General features: G+C 34.3%; 1 protein-coding gene across 18 annotated transcripts in view; it reads left to right on the top strand.

Moving 5' to 3' along the window:
- The window catches only part of DLG1 (discs large MAGUK scaffold protein 1), a gene marked incomplete at both ends in the record, with an annotated part of 194,164 nt that overhangs the window by 48,104 nt on the left and 119,176 nt on the right, over positions 1–26,884 (top strand). For 14 of the 18 annotated variants that reach the window (XM_084232265.1, XM_084232264.1, XM_084232258.1 and 11 more), the window contains one exon: positions 16,919–17,083. In XM_084232265.1, coding sequence (XP_084088391.1) covers positions 16,919–17,083 — 165 coding nt within the window. Of the gene's footprint in view, positions 1–16,918; positions 17,084–26,020; positions 26,255–26,884 lie in introns of those variants that run through there. The other 4 variants (XM_084232262.1, XM_084232261.1, XM_084232260.1 and 1 more) reach the window with 1 other exon arrangement.

Genomic DNA, 26,884 nt, shown 5'->3' with positions numbered 1-26,884 from the left:
TGCTTACCTGACTGGTAAAAGAATGAGAGATTGATGTCTTGTTGATGTTTTCAAATTGCGTGGGACAGGGGATAAAAACATGTTAAAGTCATCCAGGGCTCTGAAAAAAATAAAGTACAACCCTGATCATTTAAGTGCTGCCTGTATACAAGTTTACTCTCTTGTAGACTTAATAAGAAAAATTTGTTAGCAAATTCATGTGATTTCTAACTGTCAGGGCAAGTAAGCTGAACAACCAGCCATTTTCTGTACTGTTTTAGAAATTTAACCTAGCTTTAATCTTCTTTCTGCTCCTCTTTCAAAATTTTTTAAATAAGAATTGGACACAATAGGGAATCATTTAGGAAATTTGAATTAAAAGGCATGAGCAGGTTTGGAATTAGAGCAGTGATTGATGGTGAGGGAATTCTTGTTTTTGGCTCACTGTCCCTGGGCTCTAGCAAAGTATATCCTCTACAAGAAGCTTTTTTTTTTGAATACAAATATATTAATATTTTAGTTTTGCAAAATTAAGTCTTCATTGGGAATTATCTTGGTCATTTCTTAACTTTAATGCACTTCATGTGCTTAAAATGCCCCAAATATAGTGGAAGAAAGAAAAGATAATTATATAGATGAAGCAATTAATATTCTTTTTACTATTACCCAGCCTTTTGCTGTCATTGATTAATATAGCTTGAAAGTTTAAATACATACTGGCCATTTTAATTATAATGAAGCTATGGCATACAAATCTATCATTTATGTGCAAGATTTTAAATTTGAGTACTCTAAAAATGATATTTTCTTTGTGTTTTTATTTGTTTTGTATATAATTAAATGATATTTTTCTTCTAATGGGTTGATTAAAAAACACAGAAAATAATCTTTGGAAAAAAGAATAAATCAGTAATGTGTCAGTAATTTAAATTGCTTGACTTTTTGCTTTCAACTTTCTGTACTATATGGATACACATCAAAATTATATCATAAGACCACATTATTAATTTTTTGTTGCTTGAATGGTTTAGAAAGAAGAATCAAACACAAAACAAAAATTGAAGCACTCTTTATCATTAAACTCTATATTAAATCAGCCTAGAATGTTTAGTGTTATTATAAGAAAGCGTGGGACCTTAAGCTCTGGTTTCATCTCCTATTGAACCATGTAATGAGTCCCTTGCTGCAACATCTTGCCCCTCCCCCAAAGCAGCCAGCATATATTTGAGCATAGTGGCTCTGCTCTTGTTGTATCTTATTCTCATGGAGGAGATAGCAGTGCTTACACTGCAGCAGGTGGAGCTCCTATGGTGAATCCGATGCTGGATTGAATTTTAAGAATATTTAGCAAGGCTTTAGGCCCTGACAGAGTGGTGCTGAATAATTACTTTTATTCTGGGAATTTGATTATTATTTTATTAAACAGTTTTATCGTATAGGAAAAAGAGACAGCATTTTAATTTCATTCATAATATGCCGGCCTGATCTCTGCTGTGGGGGTGGAAACAGCTGAAGAATGCAACATTTTATTATAAATCTTTTTAAAAGAGTGCTTTGGATCTAGATTAAATGTTCAAGACAGTCAACAAGCAACATTTACCCAGGCATTTTTTTGGAATTTCAGTCTTGGATCGATTGAAGTGCTCAGGGTCTGAAAAAATGTCTCCTAGCATCAAAAACTTGGATTGCTTTTCTCCGATGTTATGCCACTGTAAAGTAGCATGCACCAACAGCACAATATCCTTAATGTTTGGATGTAAGGTGGGTTTAATAATACTTCCTTAAAAAGCTTACTTTTAAAATCTAGTATTTCAGCAAAGACATAATTATTCCAATTAGATGGTTTGATTGTCTTTAATTTGTGGCATACAATTCCCTGTCCTTTGTGTCTGACATAAGTAAAGAATTGGTCTGTGAACAGTGAAGGTGTAGTGAAAAAGGACTGATTTTTATGAGAGCTACATGTAAAATATTGTCATTCTCCATTAATAAAGATTAATTATTGACTTTGTTTTTATGTTTTGCTACAGTGGAGAACAAATATACAGTAAACAACAGTGATATGCAGCATTGGAAATGCTACTGATACCGTTTTGATGAATGAAATTGTTAGTCCCTCAAAACCAATATTGTGGCATTAAATTAATGCCATACATTTTGTGATTTTGGTATTAATCAAGAGTTGGTATTGAGAGTGTGTAGAGAGGAAAAAAGCTTTCAAACAAATCAAAACAAAACAAATGATGGTCCTATTCATTCCGTATAAATCATAAAGAATATTAGTTAGGTTAGTTTAGTGATGTAATCTATATAAAGAAACTTAAGTTTGCCTTAAAGGTAATATTTTTTTTTAAATAAAATACTAAATGGCATAAAGAAGTGATATATTTTTATCCAATTTCTGAAATAAACAGCATATGTTTTTAAATGAAGTTTAAAAGCAGGAAGAGCTTTCTAATGACTATAGTTTCGGGGGAATAATTACTTATTCTGAAATATTGTTTTGAATGTAATCTTTTTCTTAGTTTTTGCAGAGTGAAACTTCCCAAATAGTAATATGAAGAGGTTACCAAATTATCAGTTGACTAAAAAAATTATACTGAATCAGTTTTTTTTTTTTTTTTTTTAAATCCCTGTATTAGAGAATATATGGCTTCTCTGGTCACCTAAGGATTTTTTTCCTCAACACTTTATTTAAACTCTTTGCAGTATCACAAAATTCCCATTTTCCTAGTGATATTTTCTGCAATATCACATGGAAGATAATTGTGCAAGGAAAATGTGTTCTTTTACAAAGTTTTTTTAAAACTAGTGTTAACATATATATTGGTCATTAAACTGTGAGCTGGTGTAAAATTCATGTGCATGATTTAAATAAACCAACCCACATCTTTGTTTTCCCAAATGTTCAGTGTGCTTCTTCATGTGGTATGCACAGCAGGCGTCTAAGGAAAAGGGCTTTGTATTTTTAAATGATATTTTCTAAAGGTAATCCCACTAAAAAATTTCCTTCTTTTATGTTTAGGCAAATTAAGTACCTTCTAAAGTATTAAAAGATGTTTTAAGAATGCTGTCCTTATAAATCAGTTTAAAGAAAGGTGCATATCATTGCTCACAATTCATGTAATAATCTCTGTGAACTTTGAATCTTGGCTCTCCACTACCCCTAGCCCTTTAAGTCATTTTGAGCTGTGGCATGCATCACAGAATACTTCTTGAGGTTCTTGCTTGCCCCCTGGTGGGAAAATTGAGGAAATACTTTATTGAGAATATCTGCTGTGGTCATATGTGGTAATTAAAGATAGGTATAAGGTCATCTAAGTTACTATACTTTAGCTACTTAGAAAATCATTAGGCAATTTAGTTTGGGTAAAGATGTTTTTCTTTGTTTATACTTCTGTGGATAGAATTTTTAAATACCTCTAAAATATTTTTACACCAAATAGCATTGACAAAAGACTATATACAGAAATATAGCTTCTAAAGAATACCAAGTATCCTGGTTGCATTTCTCATTATTTGTCATTTTGTATTTAACTACCAATTACATTTAAGATCAAAATTTTAATAAGCAGTCAAAGTGGAACACTGTTTGGGAAAACATTAATAAAAAGAGGATATTATCCCACAACTTTTGGTTAATACATATAGACAGAGCTTAAAACAATAAAGGTAAACAAATACTTCTTTTTAGTGCATTAAGCATAATACCAGTTCTATGAATGTGTGGGTTTATTTTCTAATATGACTGGTATTTTTGTTATTCATAGCTCTGAATTTTTGAAAACTACTATAAGTACCATCTTGCTTATTGGAAATGAAATGTTGGGGTTTTTTTGTTAAGTCAGTTACTGTGTTACTGGCACTTACTAATAACCCTGCTGTTCCTTGTGAGGCATCCATCTAAGATGATTACATTAATAGGTTATCATGAAGAGGTAACCATTTGTTTACTATTGCATATAATCTTAAGCCTCCATGTATGTGTGCATGTATAGGTAGACAGGTAGGCATGTATGTGGAGTGATATCAGCAAAAGCTAAGTTAATTTCCACTACTAGTCTCCAGAAAAAGACGGACTCTTCTGTCATCTCTAGCATTAGAACTCAGAGAAAAGACCTGAGGAAATTCAGTGGGTACTCAAAATTGTTAATCTAGAGATGAGATTATAAAATTGTCCTGAAGGCAATACCTTGGCAATGAATGTTAATAGAATTGAGCAAACTCATAGGATCAATTCTTTGGGTTAGAATTAGCTATTTTAAAACAGTAGATGCAGTAAGACCAGAACCTAAAGTTCCCTGGGAGGAAATGAGCTGTATTACAATCAGAAACTTTAACTTTGTAAAGGAAGTTACATTTATTTTGTTCTTCCATAATATGTAGAAGATGCTTATAAATTTTGCCTTTGCTAACTGCCCATAAGGGAAGCTGTCATAAAGCTTTTTGTATTAAGAATATTAAAATGTAGTTAGTGGTGACAGTTGTTGAAGTTTTAGAATCCCTGAGAGAAGGTAGCACATCCATTAATAAGTCAGAAATGTTTTTTGATTATCTTTTTCCCATAGGGAGATAATCCAAGATGTTAACCCTTAGTGATTCTATTTTATTAGAAAAGATGTAGTTCCTTTACAATTGGGTTTCTTAGCCTGGAATACAGGTAGCTTCAGGAACAAACATATCAGTGGATTCCAAAAAGTCATCCTATAATATTAATTTTTCTTGAACATATTTTTTATTTTTCAGAATAATTCTTTTATTTCACAATTTTGATTTGCCCCCCAGCACCATCCCTGTACCCTTCCTGTCTCCCCTCAGTCTTTTAACTTAGAAGCCTCACTTTATTTATTATTGTTTGCTAGTTTTTATAAGTATTTTCCTTTGTTGAATCATTTGCTGTGTAAACATCCAGTATTTGTCTTTGTCATTCTGAAATGCTTTTCACATAATTTTCTCAAACTTCCTTCCATTTGACTGTAAATGGCAATATTTCATCTTTCCTTATGGTTGATAAATACTCCATTGTGTGGCTATACCATAATTTTAAAATCCAATCCTCTATCAGTGGACACATAAGTTATTTCCATGTCGTAGCTATTATAAATAATGCTGCAGTAAACATTGTCAAACCCATAATTTTTTTTTAAATAATAAATTTTTATTTTTATATTCCCCCATACAATTGCAAACGCCCCATTCTGACCCCAATCCTTCCCCTCCCGCCCCCCAACCCCCAAAAGTGTCTCTGGTTCATAGTTTTTTGTTGATTTTGATTTTCACTTTCTTATATTCATTTTCCTGGTCCCTTATTTAAGTTTTCTAGATTCCTGCTATGAGTGAGACCATCCGGTATTTTTCTTTTTCTTTCTGGCTTATTTCGCTGAGCATGATCCCTTCCAGCGCCATCCATGTTGCTGCAAATTGCATGTGTTTATCTTTTTTGAATGCTGAGTAATATTCCATGGTGTTTATGTACCACATCTTCTTGAGCCAGTCATCTATTTTTGGGCATTTGAAACCTATAATTTTTTTGAGTTGAAGGTTTCGTGTTCTTCAGATAGATGCCCAAAGGTGGGATTGCTGGGTCTTATAGTATTTTCATTTTTAGTTTATTGCATTAAATCCAGATCACTTTCCAAAATGACTATTCTGGTTTGCATTCAGTGTAATAGTTTCTTTTTCTCTGCGTCCTCTCTAGCACTTGTTGTTGGCAGTCTTTTGAATATATTAGCACTATTCTCACAGGTTTGAGATGATTCCTCATTGTGGTTTTGACCTGCATCTTCCTTGTTAAAAGTGATGCTGAACATTTTTACAATATCTGTTGGCCTTCTGGATATCCTTTTTGGTGAATTGTCTGTTCAGATAGGCTGCCCATTAATTAGGGTGTTTGTTTGAATGATTTTTTTTTGTATATCTCAGATCTTAACTCCTATCAGTTATGTAATGTGTGAATATTTTCTCCCAGTCAGTAAGATGTCTTTTAACTATTTATAGTTTCTTTTGCTGTGTAAAAGTGTTTTAATTTGAAGAAGTGCTAATTGTTAATTCTTGCTTTAATTTTCCTTGCAGTTAGGTCATGTCTTCAAAAATGACTTCTTCATTAATGTCATAAAACATATTACCAGTGTTCACTTCTATATATTTTATTGTTGCAGGCCTTACATCTCTCTCTTTTTTTAAAAGATTTATTTATACAAGCACTGGGTACAGTCAGAAGCGCGGGAGGGTGAGAGAATTCACCAGAGCCAGAGGGGAGAGCAGAGCAGGCAGACCGATGAAGCACACTGCCCTGTGCCGAGGGGAGCAGCAGGGTGGCAGGAGAGGTCTGCGCTCCATGTGGGACCGTCACCTGGGGGCCGGGGATCGAACCGGTGATGCAGAGGCTGAGGGCAGCTTCGCAGCCCAGCGCTCAACCGCTGTGCCACTGGGGTGGCCCTATATCTAAGTCTTTTATCTACTTTGAATTCAATTTTGTACAAGGAGTTAGAGTGATCCAACTTTTTTTTTTTTTTTTTTAAACATGAGGCTTCCAGTTTTCCCAGCACAATTTACTAAAGAGACTCTCCTTTGCCCATTTGTATGGTCTTGGCTCATTTATCATAAATTAAATATTGATATATATGTGGAATTTTTTCTGTCCCATTGATCCATATGTCTGTTTTTATTCCATTACCATATTGTGTTAATTATTGTTGCTTTATAGCATAAGGTCAGGTAACACGATGTCTCTGTTTCTCTCCTTTCTCAAGAGTACTTTAGCTATTCAAGGTTTTTTTAAACTTACATAAATTTTATTATTTTTTGTTCAGTTATATGAAGATTGTTGTTGGTGTTTTATTGGGGTTTGTGTTAAATTTATATATTGTTTCGGACAGAATAGTCATTTTGACTATTCTCACCATTCATGAGCATGGAAAGTCTTCCCACAATTCCTTATGTCATAAATTATATGCTTTAATGACATCTTGTATTTTCATTGTGTAGGTCCTTCTCCTTGTTGGTTAGATTAATTCCTCATATTTAATCTTTCTGATGCAGTATTGAATGGAATCCTTTTCCTTTTTTTTTAAAAGATTTATTTATTTGTTTATTTATTTATTTATTTATTTATTTATTTATTTATTTATTTATTTATCAAGCACTGGGTACAGTCAGAAGCACGGGAGGGTGAGAGAATTCACCAGAGTCAGAGCAGGGAGCAGAGCAGGCAGAGGACCAAAGTACACTGCTGAGGGGAGCAGTGGGCGGCAGGAGAGGTCTGCGCGCCATGTGGGACCCTCCTCCAGTGGCCGGGGAGCAGCCGGGGATCAAACCGGCGCTGCAGAGGCTGCAGGCAGCTTCGCAACCCAGCGCTCGACCGCTGCGCCACTGGGGAGGCCCTGGAATCCTTTTCTTAATTTCTTTTTGTTTATCATTTGTATGTAAAGATGCAACAAATTGTGTATTGATTTTGTAACCTGCCATTTTGCTGTATTCATTTATCGTTTCTAATTTTCACCTGCCTCATTCTCCTTAATATTGTATAATCAGTTATCTGTTACCTCTATATTTTGCTTGGTTGTTGCTTTATAGTAGCTCCTTTAGTATATCTCTCATATCTTGCTTGATATTGATAATTCTTTAAAGTTTTTGCTTTTCTGTGAAGCTCTTTACCCTTTATTATGTCTTGAATAATAGTCTGGCCTTTGCACCCATTCAGTTGACTGGGAAACTCATCCAGTAATAGGATAAACTACTCTAGACTGGAACTCTTTTTCTTTGAGTACTTTAAATATTTCTTGCTATTCCTTTCTTACCTGTAAGGTTTCCACTGGAAAGTCAGCAGACAGTCTAATAAGTAGTCCCTTGTAGGTTACTCTTTTTTCTCTTGGTGCTTTTAATATCCTGTCCTTGGCTTTCAGCAATTTTGTTATAATGTGTTTTGGAGTGTGTCATTCTGATATTATTTTATTTGGAACTCTTTGGGCCTCTTGGTTCATTTCCCATATTGAGATGGCTCTTAGTAAATATTTCTTTAGATAAATTTTCGGTACTTTTCTTTTTCTCCTCCCCATGATATGGATATTATTTCTTTTTAGATTATCCCAAAGAGCTTTTACACTATTGTCTTTTTTTTTTTTTTAATTCTCTTTTCTGTTTGTATGTTCTTCATCACTGTGCTTTCTGGCTCACTGATTCGCTCCATTATTTGTGTTTGTCTGCTCTTGAGGCCCTCCATTGTACTTTTTAAATTTTGGTTGTAGTAATTTTTAGATCCATTATTTCTAATTGTAACAGTCTCCTACTTTCCCAATCTTTAGTGCATTCCTGTTTTTGATTATCTGCTAGTCTTGCAACCATTCAGCAAACATTGTTATAACTATAACCTTATACTGTAAAGTTCCTTACCAGCCATATTCCACAGTTCTGCTGGATTAAGACTTCTTTTTTTTTGTTGTTTAAGATTTATTTTTATTTATTCATGCATACAAGAACTGGGGTGTAGGCCAGAGGTGTGAGAAGATTCACCAGAGACAGTGGGGAGCAAAACAGGCAGATATACTGAAATAAACTGCTAAGGGGAGCAATGGGCGAGACAGGAGAGGTCTGCTCTGCCATATGTGGGTTTGCTCCCTGGTCAGGGATCAAAATCTTGCTGCAACAGCAATGGTGTGATACCGCTGAGACTTAATCCCTACAACACCAGGGAGGCCCTGGATCAAAGCTTCTTTCAGGGTTGGGTGGTTTGTGTTTTGGCTCCAGCACTTGTGATTTATTGTTCTGTCGCTTTGCTTTTAGTTTTTATGGATTTTAATAGGGCGTTTTCTTGATAAATTTGTTTTATACTTCTCTCATAAGAAATTTATTGCAATCCTAGGTCTTTTTTTTGCTGAGGATCTTTATAGGTCTGTTATTTCATAGACCATGCCTTTGCACCCATTCAGCTGACTGGGAAACTGGTCCAGTAAAGGTAATAGGAAGTATCTGGGCAATAGGGCACTGAAAGGATAGCTCCAGTGAGCATCAGTGAGTGGTTCAAGCTTTCCATACAAGTTATGTGCTGGGGACCATAGTGATCCCCTCCTCTGGGCCAGTTCCTCAGCCAAGACATCTTGTACAGTCTTGTGCCAACACCAACCTGTAGGCAATGGTTGAACAATAGCTGTAACTCTGGGTGGGGACTGTTGTTGAGATAGGGTCACAAGTCAGGAGTTTCTCTTTTGCTTTTGTGGTAAAGGGCTTACCTGGGATACTTGTTTCTGTTATTAAGATCCATTTGCTTCAAACTGGTTAGTGAGAGCATTCAGTTGTCTTGGTTTTGGCTCTTGGTGGGGGCAAGGCAGGTGATTTGGATATCAGCCTCAGGCTGCAAAAAATAGCCTGTTCTAGGTGATCCAGTCTGGCTATTCGTCACCCTCTTCATGCTCCAACTGTCCTAGTTTGGGACTTAAGGCACAAAAAGTAATTACATTCTGCAATCTTATTCCTGTATTTCTTCAGTGTTGCACCCTTTGTCCTGCACACTGACTGCATTCTCATCTGCAGTGGAATGCCCATTTTTAAAAGTCACTTATGTGGGCATGTGCCATAGAGTTAACAGCAGAGGGGCTCCATTTAGCAGCCACCCATTCCTCTTGTGGGTTGTACTGGCCTGGTATCACTCAAACACAGTTTAATTCCAGTTTTTCCTACCCCTTTCTGTCATGATAGTGCTTCTAATGTTTCGGCTGCTTTATTTTTCAGGTTTTGTTCTAATTTGGTTGTATGTGAACAGGTAACCCCAAGTGTTCACACTTCCACTATCTTGTTGGATTCCTCTTGAACTTGTTTTTAAACAAGAAAGAAACTTTCAAATCTTACTTTCGTATTGAAATTTATGGTATGTCACTTCACTAGGTTAATGTGTCATTTGTATGGATTGTTTATATGGTAATTGTGTATGTGAACTTCATATAAGATAAAACATAAGGTTTTCAAGAAATAGTGGATAGTGACACCTTGCTATTTCTCCTCATGTCCTTAAATATTTTGGTTCTTGCTAATAAAAGACATTTGGTGGAAAAGTTTGAGAAGGACTGTCTTGCATAATTGCCCTCTCCTTTCTGGGGGAAAAGGCCTTACCACATAGATTTAAACAACATGGTCCTATGCTTCACTTATTTCCATCATGCTTAAGAATGTGATTTTACAAATAATTAAATACTAAACTAAGAATGGTTTTAAATAAATAGGCCTTTATTTTTTCCTTATTACCATCATCTTGGAACTATGCAGCTGCTTTAGCTCCTGACTTCTCTTGACCTTTGCTTCATTGAAAGAGGATGATTAGAGATCTAGATCTAACAATAGGAAGAAGAGCTGGGAAGAAGAAAGCCAGTAGGCATTTTCTTATATTCCATTGATTAGAACTCTGTTACATGGACATTCATAATAAGGGAAAGTTGGAAACTGTATTTAGCTTTTAAAGGTTCTATATTAGAGAAAAGAAGATTGTAATGAATGATTCAGTGAAATGTATTGAATGAAGCAACTCATGATGTCTTAGTGTATATGTCTGGTATATTGATTAATTTCAGCAATGCTAATAGATACCGCTAATCAAGTGGTATATTCTTCTGGCTGAAATACATTAGTAAAGACCAAATAATACTCTCTCTCTCTCTTTTTTTTTTTTTTTTTTTTTAAGGAACCTGAACTGAGAATTAAGTTGAAAGAAAACATGTGTATCAGTTATCTACTGCTTTGGTCACAAAATTCACCCCAAATAGCTGCATATAGGAGAAATAATTTATGATTTCCCATAATTCTATGCACTGGCTATTTGGGCAGTAATTCTAACTGAGGTCCATTATGTAGCTACAATCATGTGATGATTTGATGGTGGTAGAGAATCCGGTATGGCTTCACTTACTTGTTTGGTAGTCTGTGTTGTCTGCTGTTTGGGGTATCCCTGTCTCCTCTGTAGGGCTTCTTCTACCACTTTCTACTGATTAGAACCAATGAAAGTCCAGCCTAGTATTAAGGAGTTGGAAAAACATACTTCACGCTGATGGTTGGAACAGCCACATCACATAGCCAAGAGGCAAGGATGCAGCAATGCTTTCTTCATAAAGGCATAATTCAAATAATACTCTCTTTTTACTTCTTTTCTCCAACCTTACAAAGCAAAGTAAACATTGCAAAAAGCTACTTTTGGATTAGTTTTGTTTACACTGAAGTTTAGGGAGCATGGTCCTTTAACCTGAGATGTATAGTATCTAAGGCTTCCTTGAAATCAGTTTACTAAACATTAGTTAGGTAACTTAAAATATTTTATTTAAAAATACTGAAATTTCAAAATAGATTTCAGTTTGAGAATAATTCTGTAATAAATAATGACCTGTAGCAGACTGTTCATTTGAATTGAATTAGAATAATATTTAACAGCAATAAAGGGTAAATGCCTTTTTATGTTAAAATATAAGCTTCCTCTTTTATCTTCTTCCTTGTTCTAAGAGTAAATGTATTTTCTCTTGGCTGTACTGCCCAACTTTGACATTAAACCAATACGTATAGTGTACCATTCTATCCTGGAATCAATTTTTATTGATCGTGTGGTTTCTTCAAAGGAGAAAAAGTATTCTTCAGTGATTCTGGGGCTATAGTTAATTCCTTGCTCCTTCAGGATACTGTATTAAACTCCTTCTTTAAAGTGAATGGATTCAAGTAAATAATTTTTTCATGTATTGGTCCATAGTTTCTGGGCATACTTTGCTGATATCTATTGGCCCAGAAATAAGGATGCAGCCAGAAATAGTTGGCTGTTTACTGTTGTCTTATGTCAATTTAGAGCTATGTATTGTGATTCATTATTAATTAGCCTTTTAGTTCTTTATTTGAATACCTGTTGCTTTGGAATGTTATTTTTCTTATGTTCTCTTAATATATTTATATAATTATGAATTGAGTTACAAATGGGACACTTGACAAAAAGTTTTGAATGACTTTCAGTTTCAAGCAGATAACACTTGTTTGAATTTATGACATTGAAATGGAATTATTTCAGAAAGTTACGACAGAATATCTGTCTCTTTTATTGTATTATTATTGAGTTAACAGTGCTTTACAACTTTGTTTATAATTTGGAGGAGTAGGTTCACACCTCTACAGATGTATGTAACCATATCACTTCCACCACCAAAGCACCCATAATCCTTCACAGTATTTCATTCCCCTCTTTCTTGCTTCCCCTAACCCAGTCTTCCCCTCTGGTTGCTTCAGTTCTCTAATTAGATTTCTGGGGGTTGTCATGGTTTAGTTTATCTGTTCCTTTGTTTTATTTCTCTGTATTCCATGTATGAGTGAAATGATCTGGTATTTGTTCTTCTTCCTTCTGACTTAATTTCACTTAACATATCCCCTACCAGTTCCATCCACGTTGTCACAAATGTCAGGATTTCATCTTTTTTTTTCTAGCTTCTGGTATTCCACGATATATAAATACCACATCTTCTTAATACACATATTCATTTGTCATTGGTCCGTTAGGTTGTTTCTATAAATTGGCTGTCATAAGTAGTGCTGCAGTGAAAATAGGAGTGCGTATATATCCCTTCATATGAGGGTTTTTGCATCTTTCAGGTGGGTATCTAGAGTGGGACTGAAAACTCCACACTGTTTTCCTTAGTGGCTATGTCTTATATTTACAGAGAAAATCATGGGTAATGATTGACTCATGCATTTACTCACCATTCATTCTGCATTGAGTTTGGGCTGTGCATTGTTTGGAAGTTGTATTTCCCTGGAGTTTATTTTCTGATTGTATTTTCTATTATAACTTTTCTCTTTTACAGCTGTTTATATAGAAATCCTGTCAGTGCAAATGTTGGAAAAACTCTACAGTTTGCACAATTAGTGATTACTTTTTAGGAACTAAAAATTGTCTGCTAGGTCTGCCATAACAAAATACTGTAGACTAAGTGACTTAAACAACAAAATTTGTTTTCTCCCTGTTCTGGAGGCTAGAAATCCAAGATAGAGGCAGAGTTGTTCTTTCTCCAGATCTCTCTCCTTGGTTTACAGATAGCCACCTTCTTGCTGTCTCTTTTTGTGCTACTTATACTGTTGTATATGTATGCCCCCTGTTTGTTAATTTCAAAACTCTTTAAGGACACCAGTCAGGTTAGATTGTCATACCATAATGGTCTCACTTTAACTTAATCTCATATTTAAAGGACTATCTCCTCATACAGTTACATTCTCAGTACAATGTATACTCTTGGCTCCTTTGTCATAGCTTCATTGTCCATAGATGTCCAGGTTTATTTCTGTGTTCTTGATGATTAGAATCATATAATTTAAAATGTCAACTTGCCAGTATTTTTTGTTAACGTTTGCACATTTTCTGTCTTGTTTTGAATATTCTTACAGAGCCAAAAGTCATAAAGATAATCTTCCACATTGTGTTTCTTCTAAAAATTATATTGCTTTTACTTTAATATTTAAGTCTTTAGTCTGTCTGAATTTAATTTTGTTTTTGTATAATGTAGAAATCCCACTTCATGGCTTCCTGGTTATCCTAGTCCCATTTATTTACAAATCCTTTTCTGTTATGCCAGTAATTTATACTGTGTTATAAATTTCTACTTGTGAGACTGTTTATGGCCTCTTTTTTTTCCCCACTCACCAGTTTGACCCTGTGCAAATACACGCTATCTTAATCACTATAGCTTTAAAATAATACCAGTTCTAATTGATGTTCTGTATATTATTTTATATTTTCTATACAAATGGTAGTATCAGTTGTGATTAATGACAGCTTTGTGGCTATCATTAAAAGAAAGGAATTCCTGGGTTAAGAATTATGTTTTGAATTTTGATAGCTGTCAAGAAAAAGTATTCTCATTTATTTTTCCCTAATGTGGAGCTTTTTTTTTTTCCATACCCTCATCAACTTTGAGTGTTATCAAGTGTTATTTATGATTTTGTTGATGTGCCTGGTAATATAATCCATTTTTCCTTCTCCACCCCATCCCCAAACCAATTAAGAGTTTTGTTTTTTTTTTAAGTTGGCGATGTAGAAATTTTAAACTATACATTTACATTGGTCTTTTTTAGTTTCTAGATATTGTTTCTCACTTAAACTTTACCATTCCAAAAGTGTGAACAAATTTTCCCATGTTTTATTTCAGTAAGCATTTGGCTCAATTCTTTATACTTAGGTCTATTATTGAACATGTAATTTTTGTAAAAGTTTAAGTTAGCACTGTAAAAATCCTGATTTTTTTTTCCCTGCATGTCTGTTTACCAAATACTGTTCTAATTCAAAATTCCATAATTTCCCCACTGATGTAAGATATTATTGTATTCGTGTTATTAAATGCCCAGATTTATTTGATTCTTTTGTTGGGTTCTTCTATTCAATTGATTTTTTTTTTTTTAATTTTAGATTGTGCTGTTATCAAGCCTAAGTATAGAGGCCTTTTAGCACTTCTTTACTTGATGCTTGATAGAACCAGTTACCTAATCTTATGACTTTCTAATTTAGAACTGTTTTTTAAAAAGATTATTTATTTATTTATTTATGTATATAAGAGCTGGGGTGTGTGGGGGGAGGGTGGAGGGTAAGGGAAGAGGATCTCCAGAGACAGTAGGGAGCAGAATGGGCTACTGATAGCTTCATAATGCTGAGACTTAACCCCTGCGCCACCAGGGAGACCCAAGACCAAAACTTTTAATAAAGCCTAATTTGTCAATTCTTTTTTTTTTTTTTTAATTTTTTTATTTCCTTACATCACTGTTAATTTTTGGACAGCATTTGATTTCTCCACCCAGGTGTAGATTCCATAGTTTTCCCATCACCATTGCACCCGGGAGCCATCTCCTCTCTCCCATTTGCTCTTCTCTCTCCTGTTTTGACCCCCTTCCCTTCCCCTCTTTACTATAGTCCACAGATCTGTGGTCAACTTGCCAGTTTTGTCTTTCCTAATCCTTTGTTCTGTTTCTCTATATTCTACATATAAGTGAAACTACAATATAATTTCTGATATTTATTTTTCTTTTTGACTTATTTTGCTTAGCATAATCCTCTCCAGCTCCATCCATGATGCTAAAAATGGCATGCATGAGTTTATCCTTTTTGGTTGCTGAGTAATATTCCACTGTATTTATAATATGTACCACATCTTCTTTATCCATTCATCTGTTTTGGGACATTTATGTTGTTTCCATATCTTAGCTACTGTAAATAGTGCAGCAGTAAACATAGGAGTACAGGTTTCCTTTTGAATTAGTGTTTTTGTGTTCTTTAGATAGATTCCTCAGAGCAAATTTGTTCAAAAATTTTTATTGTTATTTATGTTTTCTATAATCTTTTTCCTATCCCAGGTTTGCAATTTTTTCTTATTTTTTTCCTAAAAGTTTTTAAATTGGGTTTTCTTTTCAGTAAAACTATAAATAGGATAGTTATTTTTAATATTTTAAATATAAAGCTCTTACAAATCCATAAAAAATGAATAGGTATTTCAGAAAGAATTACAAATGGCAAAAAAATGCTCTAAAAGCCAAATAAAAATAAATAAATTACATTAAGATTTTATTTGCCCATTATATTAAAAATGAGTTAAAAATAGTAATGCCTATTGCTAGTAGGAATTCATTGACCTCCCTTAAATTTGGTACAGATTTGATAGTTATCAAAAGTCTTAAAATGCCATCTATTAATACTTAAATAATTCATTCCAATTAAGATTTCCATTTTAGCTTGTATGTAGATAGTTAAAATGAAAAGATGTTTGTATGGTTAAGGACAGAAGACTCACCTAAGCCAGAAGAACTACAAGGAAGATTACCCCAGTTCCTCTCTTAAATTTGAACAATATTAAGGCATGAACACAGCGTTTCATGGGTTTCCATTTACTGTAAATAAGTTCATTGAGTGGGTTTACATTTATTTCTGTCATCTTTAATTTCTTTCAGCAGTGTTTTGTAGTTTTCATGGTACAAACCTTTCATCTTTTGGTTAAGTTCAGTCTCAAGTATTTTATTCTCTTGATGCTTTTACAAATGGGGTTATTTTTGTAATATCTCTTTCAGATTGTATGTAGAATTGCAACTGATTTTTGTGTTTTGACTTTGTGTCCTGTGAATTCATTATTTCTAACAGTTTTTATGTGGAGTCTTTGGGGTTTTATTACATGTAAGATCATACCATCTCCAGAGATTATTTTCCTTTCCAATTTAGATGCTTTTCATTTCTTTTTCTTATGTAATTGTTCTATGAAATCTAGTGCTATGTTGAATAGAAGTGGTGAAATTGAGCAAAATTAACACAGATTGCCATCCAAAATTTCCCTAGAAGTTGTAAGCGTTCAACAGATTCTAGTGTTCCAAGGTAGTTACTTTAGACAGTTCTGTCTGTGCAATTGTTGTCTGGGTGGGGAAAGATTCCAGTGTGTCCTAGTCCACCATGTTCCCAGAATCTGACACTTTTAATAATCAAATAATTTTATTAAAATATTGACATGGGGCCTCCCTGGTGGCTTAGGGATTAAGTCTCAGCGCTATCACCACACCAGCCTGAGTTCATTCCCATCCATGGAGCTAACCCACATGGCACAGCAGAACTCTCATGTCTCCCCCACTGTTCCCCTTTGCAGTGTATTTCAGTCGATCCACCTGTTCTGCCCTTCACTCTGTCTCTAGTGAATCCTCTCATTCTCCCTACCCCAACCCGGAACATCTGGCCTATACCCCAATTCTATGCAAAAATAAAAACATTTTTTAAAAATAAAATATTGCTGTGACTTTAAAATAGAAGCCTGTTTCTTTTGGATCATAGATACTAAACCATAAAAGACACTTTCCACATAGTTAAATAATATTGAGTAGTTGGCTACTTACAAAAATTATGATTTGAATTGAACTCACTTTGCTTTTCAGGGCTATTTCATACTTAATAGATTTCTTTATTTTACAGAAATACCGGTATCAGGATGAAGATACACCTCCTCAAGAGCACATTTCCCCACAAATCACTAATGAGGTGATAGGTCCAGAATTGGTTCATGTCTCTGAGAAGAACCTGTCGGAAATTGAGAATGTGCATGGATTTGTTTCTCATTCTCATATTTCACCAATAAAGGTAAGATACTAATTTTATTTTGTTGCTATGAATTATACATAGCTTATGTTCTGAGAGAACTATTCTTTCTTGTAAGATTCCCCCCTGCCATTGTTTCTAGTTACGCAGTTACAGGGAAGTTCATAATATTTATTAGCATTTAAAAGCTTTTTAAAAGATGTATTAACTTTATTCAGTGATGCTGTTCATGAGCCTAAAAATTCCTATGACTGAAGTAGCTATTATATTTCTAACACCACACATCAAAATGTTTTTAAACACTTGTTATAAGTATTAGTAGATACAGAAAAAGAACATTATCTCTGAAGTCCAATATGGGGCTTTACCTGACCCCATCACCACCTCTTCCTTCAAAAATAACCACAATCCTGAATTTGTTATTTACGCTTTCTTATATGACTCTCCAATCAATGTTTATTTGGTCTATGTTGAACTTTTTGTAAATAGAGTTATACTGTATATACCCTGCATTTTTTCACTCAACATTATGTTCCTGGTTATTCCTTTCTTCATTTCCCGTTTTTGTAAATAAACCCTTTATTAACCTTTTTATGTGTGCCTGCAGTTGAGTTTCATTATAAGTCCCTTTTAAGTGTGTAAGGACCTACACTCAAGCCAACCCATTTCACATTGGGGTTGCCCTGTAACACTCTCTTTAATCCTCACTTTGAATGAGACTTAAATATTTCCATTTACAGAGAGAGAAAGCATTATAACTTTTTAAAAATTTTCATTTGCTTCCTTTCCCTGACTACCATAAGAGAATGAAATAAATTTTACTAATTTTTTTGATATCTACTTTAAAAATGCTCTTGTCCTTTGCATCATTGCTTTTTATTGATTACTGCATGATAAAGGATTATATCTCCCAAGTTTTTCAAAGATAAATTTGACAAAGACTTGTTTAAAGGAATATGTTAATTGAAATTTTAAAATCTTCTGTCAGTTATAAAATACACCTTTCTCACTCTTTATCCTTTCTGCAATTGGTGTAGATGTTATATTAATAAATGCTGGTGTTTTATTGTTCACTATTAATAAAGTGGCTATTTTGTGTATTAGTTTGCAAACATTTGTTAACACATTTTGGAAAGATCCAGATAGTACTAGCATCACAGCATCTTAATGTACTATGGCAGTTCAGGTGGTCTCATTGAAAAACAACTGAAAACCTGTCCATCTTTGTAAACAATTCCCTTGCTCTGTCTTGTCCAGCTCATTTTCTTTCGTTAAGTAGTAACAGCATCAATCTCTGAAACAGATATAAAAAACCCTCTGATGTTATTAGGTAATTGTTCTTAACTTACTTTCACCAGGGTCAAGAGGTTTCACTTATGACTCCAGCCAAACATACATAATTACTATATGATGTATTGGGGGAAATCCACATTAGAATAATATAAGCACACAATTCAATTGACAATAAGAGGGTGGAGGTTATGAACCACAAGGAGTTTCAGGAAAGCAGCTTGCCACTGGATCTGGAACTTCACTTAGGATATAGTTCCTTGGGGAGGGGAGTGCTGCTTCTTTGGGTACAGCCTCCAGCAGCAGATGCCAAAACCTGCAAGAGGCTTAGGAAAAACCCCATGGATGTGCATGGAGTACAATGCATCTGAGATTGGCTTAACTCAATCCCTATGCTTACATAGCTTCAGAGGTGTATTATCGGAGCCACCTGCTAATTTTTTGGGCTTGGTCTCCCAGCACAGCTAGACTTTCATACTTCCTTAGATGTCTGTTTATCAGTGTCTTCATAAAAAAGTGGTTCCTTTCATTTTAAATTATGTCACTCCATTTCAATTATACCTAGCTCTTGTTCAGTTGGATTATTTAATATCAATACATGTAACTTCATCCTCTCCCTTTGACTTGCTGACTCTCTGAAATCTATACAGGGACTGAGTGGGTAGGATGTTCATCCCCAGTAGAAATGATCTAACTTCTCTTTCATCTGTTTTTAAATCACTTTATATCTTTTTGCAATATGAGATGTTTCCCATTGTGAACTTGTTATATACATTTTTTGATATTTTTTTATCTTCACACTTTTAAAAATATTTTAAAGCTTGATACATAATATTACATAGTATATTTGTACAATATATGTACTATTTGATGAACACTTCTTTGCTATTTCCATTTTTACTAGGTTTTGTAAAAAAGGTTACAGTGAATAATCTTTGGGTTAGTATTTGGGTATTTCCTTAGGGTGAATTTCTAGAAGTTACTTTACTGGGTCAGAGTGTACTAACTTTCAAAAGTTCTTGATAGTTTTTGACAGACTGTATGTTGATACAATTGTAATTTAAGAATTATTAAAACTGCCTTTTTGGGGGGAATTTCTTCCCAGTTCTCCAATCTCATATGTAGGTTACTATATCTCATGAAATAAGATACCTCAAAAATAATTATTTGAGATATGAGATAGATTAGGAGTGGGTAGGTCAATAGCAAATGATAGCATTCCATTTAACTTTGTTAGAACACCAAATTTAAAAAAATAACTTTGTTTTGACATAAGAAGGCAAGTTTTAATTTTTTTTCAGTTTCTTACTAAGCCAGAACAAATATTTTAGGATGCTCACACAATGAAATATATTTTATTTAAAATATGCCTTCAGTTATCAGCTTAATAAGAGCCTTTTTTTTAATAAAAAAGAGTAATACAGGCAGCTTTTCTACTTTTATAGTACTGTGGCTTAGAGTGAAGCAAGAAAGTAATTATGCTGTATATAGAACTCAGTATATGAATTATCTTTATAATTTGAAAAATTATCTTTGAGTAGTAGTGATTTGCTGAGTTGAATATAAATAAGACATTGCTTTGCTCTCTATAATTCTTACAAATGCTAATAGTAAAACGCTGAGATTAAATTTAATGGATGCTTGCTTTATAAATCAATGCTAGAATAGTAGTTTTTTCAAACAATACATGCAATTAGGAAACATTTATTGCCCATCCATCCTATGCTAATATCTTTGTTAGACTTCAGTGATTATGGAGAGATAATTATAACTGTATGATGTAACATGAAAAAAATAGAAATTAAATTCCTGGTTATTCTGAAAAAAGAAAGTTGACATTTGAACAAGGTGTTAAAAGACGTGTACAAGATGCCAATTAAGAGAAAACAATTACTGGGGAAAATAAGTACAGTAGAAGGAAGATAATCATAAAAAAACTGCAAAAATGCAGGAAAATTAAAGATTTATAGTTGGTTTTTTAGGGTTACTTGTTAGGAAATGAGGGCAAGCAAAGGACCTTAGCTGATGAATGACCCTGTGAAGGGTTTGCTGCCGTGAAATGTGCTGTGGAACAATTTGTCAGGTTCTTGTGGTGCTGGTGCTGATTCTCATTACTAAAATAATGGATGACATAAAATTGTGATTGAAAGTTAACTTTATTCTGCCCTTGGCCTAAAGGTAATTATGAGTTTATGACTTATAATTCTATAAGGAAATCCTTGCAGGTTTGGGGCAGTTTCAAGAACAAAATTGTTGATGATAATGGTGAAAGTTCTAATGTGAAAGAAGAAGGCAGAGAGAATAAACTGTCTGGTATCTAAGAATCTTTAAGTAAGCTTTTAAACAGTTATAAATATAGTAATGCAATACTAATTAGAGCGGTGTCAAGAGTCCTAAAACTGAAAATGAGATAAGGGAAAATGGCCAGAACAATAAATCAAACAAATAAATAAGCAAAACCCAGTCTTTTACAAAATAGATTTAAATCTAGGGCCATAGGTGCTTTGTTCAGTAAGGGATGTTGCAAGGACGATTGAAGAAACAAAAGAATTCATATATACTTTGTCTTCAGTGATGGGAAAAGTTACATTCAAACTGGCATGCAAAGTAAATGTAATTAAGAGGAACTTGAAATGGAAGATATACTTAGTGAATGCTATGGGAATAGAAACTTTCTTAAAATACCAATGAATGTTTTTTAAAAACAACTTTGTTTTCACATCTATAGAGCAAATTAAAATATAGTTGAATTTTCTCTGACCTTTTTTAATATGACTAATGTAGTATAAGGTGAGCTTATAGTTTGAATACAGTTTGACCACTAGATGGTGCTCACACAGAAGGAATATATAAACTATGATTGGTTTTTCTAGGTAAATAATAAATCTATGTTCTTATCAATCTTCTCAGTCCAAACTTAGTGCAGTTGTATGTTTTGAAATATAGTAGGCCAGATTATAAAGATGAAATAGTAAGGAAAATGCCCATTCTATTGCATTTACAGTACATTAGCTTTCATTTCCTTATAATACTTTTCAGTATTTTAAAGTTTTTGTTTTTCCTCTTATCCTTCAACCTTTTAAAATGTTTTGCTAAGATTATTCAGTCCTTGCCTGAAGACTTCTGGCTTTATTTGTGAGTTTGGAAAGGTATATACATAGTTGAGGGCCTATTCTGATAAATTTTGAACTGTCTTTATTTCCCTTTAATGTTATAAAATAAGTATTCCTCACAGTCACAAATTTTTATAACTATTATAATCCAAAAAACTGATATATGTAACTTACTTAAACTTTTCTCATTGTTTAGACTAGAGTTCTGCTATAGAAAAAATTACCATTTTGTGAAAAAGAAAGATTGAACTCTACAGGAAAAAAGCTTTAATTCTTCACGTATTACATAGTAAAATGTCTATAGTAATTCATTTTGCTTATTTAGATATTATGTGTTTTTAAATTATTTTAAACATCTTTCAAGTTCTGTAGTGAGCTTTAAATTTTAACAGGATGGAGTTTATCAGCTCTGCTGCATGAGTAAGGCTATTGGTAAAGCAACACTCAGTGAAGTGTTGATTGTCCTCTGCCTCCCAATCAAGTCATTGAAATCACTCATGAGTTAGATACATATATGGTTTTGTATACATGTGTTGACTACTGAGCAGTTAATGAGATGACCCTAGATTTTTGTAGCTCAGGTAATGGGATTTTTCATAAATGAGTCTTTCTCAGGGGATTTAAATAGGAATCTTTTCCTTGACAAGTATTTCTTCTCTGTATTCAGGGGAAATATGAGTTGGAATGACCAATTTACTTTAGATTATTCCCAAGCCCCTTCGTTCTCTAGGATAAGAAATCTATGTATACAAATGGCTTACTAGTCTATCTTTTTCGGTACTGTTTGTAACTAAGTAGAAGATGTTCAATATCCTCATTCATACTAATCCAGAATAATAAAATCTCTATCAATTTTAGCATTGTTTTTCCTTCTCATGTATTTTCATTTGACATGAATCAAATGAGGGCTAACCCAATTACTAAAGCGGTTGTATATACCACACTAATCACTTCTTTATTAAGTACATGGCCACAGTAAAACTTTTTTTTTTCTCCGGAAGATTTCATCTTTTTCCACAGAGAGGATTCTTAGTTTTCTGTCTATCCTTAGTAATTTTCCTCTCCCCAAATGGATAAGACAGATCTGTGTAGAGCTATAAAATTTCTATCCATGTCTTCACAGTCCTTGAGAAGAAGCACCAGACTTTCTCCTTCGATCTCTGTCACAAAATGCCTTACTCCCAAGAGCCTCACATGACCCTCCACCCTTGTTAGGCATGTGTTTCTATGATAGGGATGAAATCAGAGAAAGCATTAGTGTCTTTTTTGAACAAGGACTTGCAGTGGACCTGGAGGTTGTAGCTTGCTAGTACTCTTTTCCAGTAAGGTGTATTTAGTTGCTGTTGCTAAGCAATATTTTGTCAGTACACATCTGAAGAAATATCCATGACTGAGGCTGGGACTTGTGATATGCTCATATCAACTAGAAATTGGATTACTTGGTCAGTCCTGGTATCAAAGTGTATCTCAGGGCCCAGCAAAAGGGCCAAGTTTCCAGAGCCTTGAAGACAAAAGGTAACACCCCAAAATACAAACTCATTTTCTACGTCACATACCTTCGTCAAGTAGCTGCCAAAAATAATGTCTGTATCTCCCAATATCTGGCAAACAATACAGTATTAGCCCATAAATTGATTGCTTGTCTGAGGAACCCACAAGTATGTTTGGGGAGAAGATTCCTGAACAGGTTGAGGAATGACAGGAGGAACTCTGCAAGAATCTGGATATCATGAAGGAGATGATAATTCAGACAGAGGAAGTCACCTAAGATAACTAGAAAGTTGGGGAGACAGGAGAAGAAATGCTTGAAGAAAGAAAAGACACATCTGGCTATATATCTTCAGCAAACAGCAGGAGAATTGTGAGGAGACAAGTAGAAGACCTAAAAAGGAGAAAAACAAAACAAAACAAAAAACACCTAGGAGTTTCCTCAGGAGAATGCAGTGGAAGGTTCATCTGTGCCCTCCAAATCCAAGAAAAAGCAAATAAAGAGCTCATTAGTGGTGATGTTAAGGAAATACTTAGCATTAAAAATCTTCCCAAGAGGAAGAAATCTTTCCCCAAAGAGGAACCAGTCAACATCCAGTAAGAAGCAGGACAGAGGGAAAAAAGGGAAATTTTCATCTAAGGTGTTGCTGCTCAGCAGTAGCTCTGGAAAGGTTACTTGCAACAAGAGCAGCAGCTCCAAGAATAAATCCCAAAACTATTCCAGGAATATTAAAATGGAAGTTTCCTCCATTATGACATTTCCCAACCCATCTCCTATATCCCAATAAAAGCAAAATTCACAAGGAAAAAAATTGAAATACCCAACTATTAGTAAATTATCACATCATGTTTATTTATATACTGTTTTTATTTTTTTTTATTATTATTTTTTTTTTTTGCATAGCCATTGGCTACTTATCAATCCTAGAGTTAAAAACTGCACTCTTGTTTATAGTACTGTCAATAAGTACTCTTTTTTTTTTATCTGTGACCTACTGACGTTTATTTTTTTTTTTATAAATTTTATTGTTATATTCCCCATACAATTGCAGCCCCCCATTCTGACCCCAATCCCTCTCCTCCCGCCCCCGCCCCCACCCCCTAAAAGTGTCTCTGGTTCATAGTTTTTTGTTGATTTTGATTTTCACTTTCTTATAGTTATTCATTTTCCTGGTCCCTTATTTAAGTTTTCTAGATTCCTGCTATGAGTGAGACCATCCGGTATTTTTCTTTTTCTTTTTGGCTTATTTCGTACTGTTTTTAAATGACTATGTGTTTGTTGTATCATACTAATGTGGCATAGTGTTAAGAGAACAGGCTTGGGAGCCTGTGGTTCTCAAACATTAAGGTAGTCCATAGAGCTTTTTTAAAGGAAAATTCCCAGATCCCCCTTTTCCTTAAAAATTCTGACAGGGAGGGGATACCAATCTGGTTTTTTAACCAACATCCCAGGTGATTCTGAGTTAGTCTACTATGTTGAGAAACACATATCTAAATAGAGGTTAAAAAAGGTCTATTTTGTCAATCAAACTATTTTTTTGTGGCTAGAATATTATTTATGTGGTATTGGATAAAATATGTTTCACTAGTTACAAAATAAAAATTTTTTTCTTTTGCATTTTTATAAATTAATAACTTTGCAATCTTAATAATATATGGGAGAGATGATGCTGATAATTTAACAGTTTTTTTATAGTTTTTTTTTTAATTAAAGATTTATTTATTTATTTATACAAGCACTGGGTACAGTCAGAAGCGCGGGAGGGTGAGAGAATTCACCAGAGCCAGAGCTGGGAGCAGAGCAGGCAGAAGGACCGAAGTACACTGCTGAGGGGAGCAGCGGGTGGCAGGAGAGGTCTGCGCGCCATGTGGGACCCTCCTCCAGTGGCTGGGGAGCAGCCAGGGATTGAACTGGCGCTGCAGAGGCTGCGGGCAGCTTTGCAACCCAGCGCTCAACCGCTGCACCACTGGGGAGGCCCTAACGGTTGTTTTTTGTCACAAAAGTTCCAGAAGCAAAATATTTACTTGGCTAATTAATCTGGTTCTGTCTCCAGAGTCAATTATCACAGCATTAGAAACCAATGTATTGTACTACTGTGAGTGAAAGTGGTTTCTATTAAAGTTCGTCATTGTCTGTTTAAAGAAAAAATCATGCCTGGTGCCACCTGTCATCTTTCCTTACTATCTTGAATCAATATGGCTATAAAGGAGCTCCAGCAGTCATTTTGCAAACCTGAGGAAAAGACCAAGCTCATGACCTCACTGAGTAGCTGAACAAATGCTACTGCTTCTAGATTCCTTGTAAAATGGAAAAATAGACTTGTTTGATTAAAAAAAAAAAGCGTATTACATAAAAAGATCATGCTACATTACACATTAATTTCCTTCTATCGCAGATCATTAGAGCTTAATTTAAGGTTGATAGTATCTTTAAAAATTTAGAGCCAGTGCTAATTGATGTAAGCTCTTTTCTTATAGAAATTTGTATGTTAGTGATAAAAGCCCCTTTAGTAAAATTATTTTAGTAATCAGAACTATTAGCAGAGAGAGACTTCTTGTATTTTTAAATTCAGTTTATAATTTATTGAAGCAGTGAAGATGCCATTGGATTTTACTACAGACTGTGATTGAAACTTGGTACTACAGGGTTTCTCCACCCAGTGCATTAAATCAGACAGTCCCAAAGGGTCTTTGTAGTCCAGTGTTTATAACATCCTTCTTTACCTGCTACTTGACCTCACTTCCTGGATTTCAGTCTGTCTAGTTATCGGCTAACAAAAGAACAGCTTTTGGTTCCTGCAGACGCTGGTGAAAAAATAATCATGAGAAAGAAATCCACCTTATGCTTTCTTTTTTGTCTGCAAATATAAACTCAGCCATCATAGAACTAACATGTACAGAGGGAAGATACAAGCTCTTTCATGGGAAGAAATTACAGAGAAAATGAGCATCATTTCTCAAGGTTTTTATTTTCCTGATCTACAAGTGATGCTGCTGTAATTCTAGCTGCAGTTTTTACCGATCATTCACCACTCAGCAGCTGGTAAAGAAGTAAGACTGCTTGGAAACCACCTGCAGGGCTGCAGAGATGAATTACATTTTCGGAAACAACACACTTCTGTACTCTCGCGCCAGCCGAGGAGGCAATACTAGCTCTAGCCATGGCTCGGTAGGCCCAAAGCAGAAACATTGGGCAAAAAAGGGCTCATCAGATGAACTACAAGCTGAGCCAGAACCTTCACGCTGGCAGCAGATAGTTGCATTTTTCACTCGAAGACACAGCTTTATTGACTGCATCTCGGTAGCCACCAGCTCCACCCAGGTAACATACCACTTGTTGAAATTATTTTCAATATATTTCAGTTTAGATTTGCTATGCAAAAATCTATTAGTTTAGACTTATTATTATTAAAAAATACAGTCATGCACAGAATCCTTGCATGCGCAGAAATGTATGCTTTTAGTCCCTCTCTGCAGGTCTTTAGCACAAAAGGGAAAACAAAAAATATTTTTCCTTTTGCTCTTATGTAATGCCAAACAAAACAGTCTCAGATTCTGTTGAATGATTTCTCTAAAAATATAAAGCCACTGATATGTAAATTAAAAATGCTGTCTCCTTATTTTCTAGATTCTATTAAATAATATAAAGTATGCTATCTAGCCCAAGAAAATACCTGTTTGTTTAGCTTTTTATGTATGTAATTAGATAATCTTAGGAAGCTGATATAGTTAAAAAAAAAACAACATAATTGAAATATTTTTATTTTCTAATGTTTTGAGAATACATTACATTGAATACAGTTGACTCTTGTGTATACTTATATCTTAAATTACATCATGGCTTATTCAAGGAATTAATGAGTACATTTCTATAAAATACATTATCTAGGATTAATTTCAAAGCAGTAAACTTGTACAGTTACATGATTATAGAAATATTTTTCAAGTTATC

The sequence above is a fragment of the Talpa europaea genome (genome assembly GCF_964194135.1).
Source record: "Talpa europaea genome assembly, chromosome: 4".
NCBI classification, from domain to species: Eukaryota; Metazoa; Chordata; class Mammalia; order Eulipotyphla; family Talpidae; genus Talpa; species Talpa europaea.
This window is presented reverse-complemented; position numbering and strand designations above follow the sequence as displayed.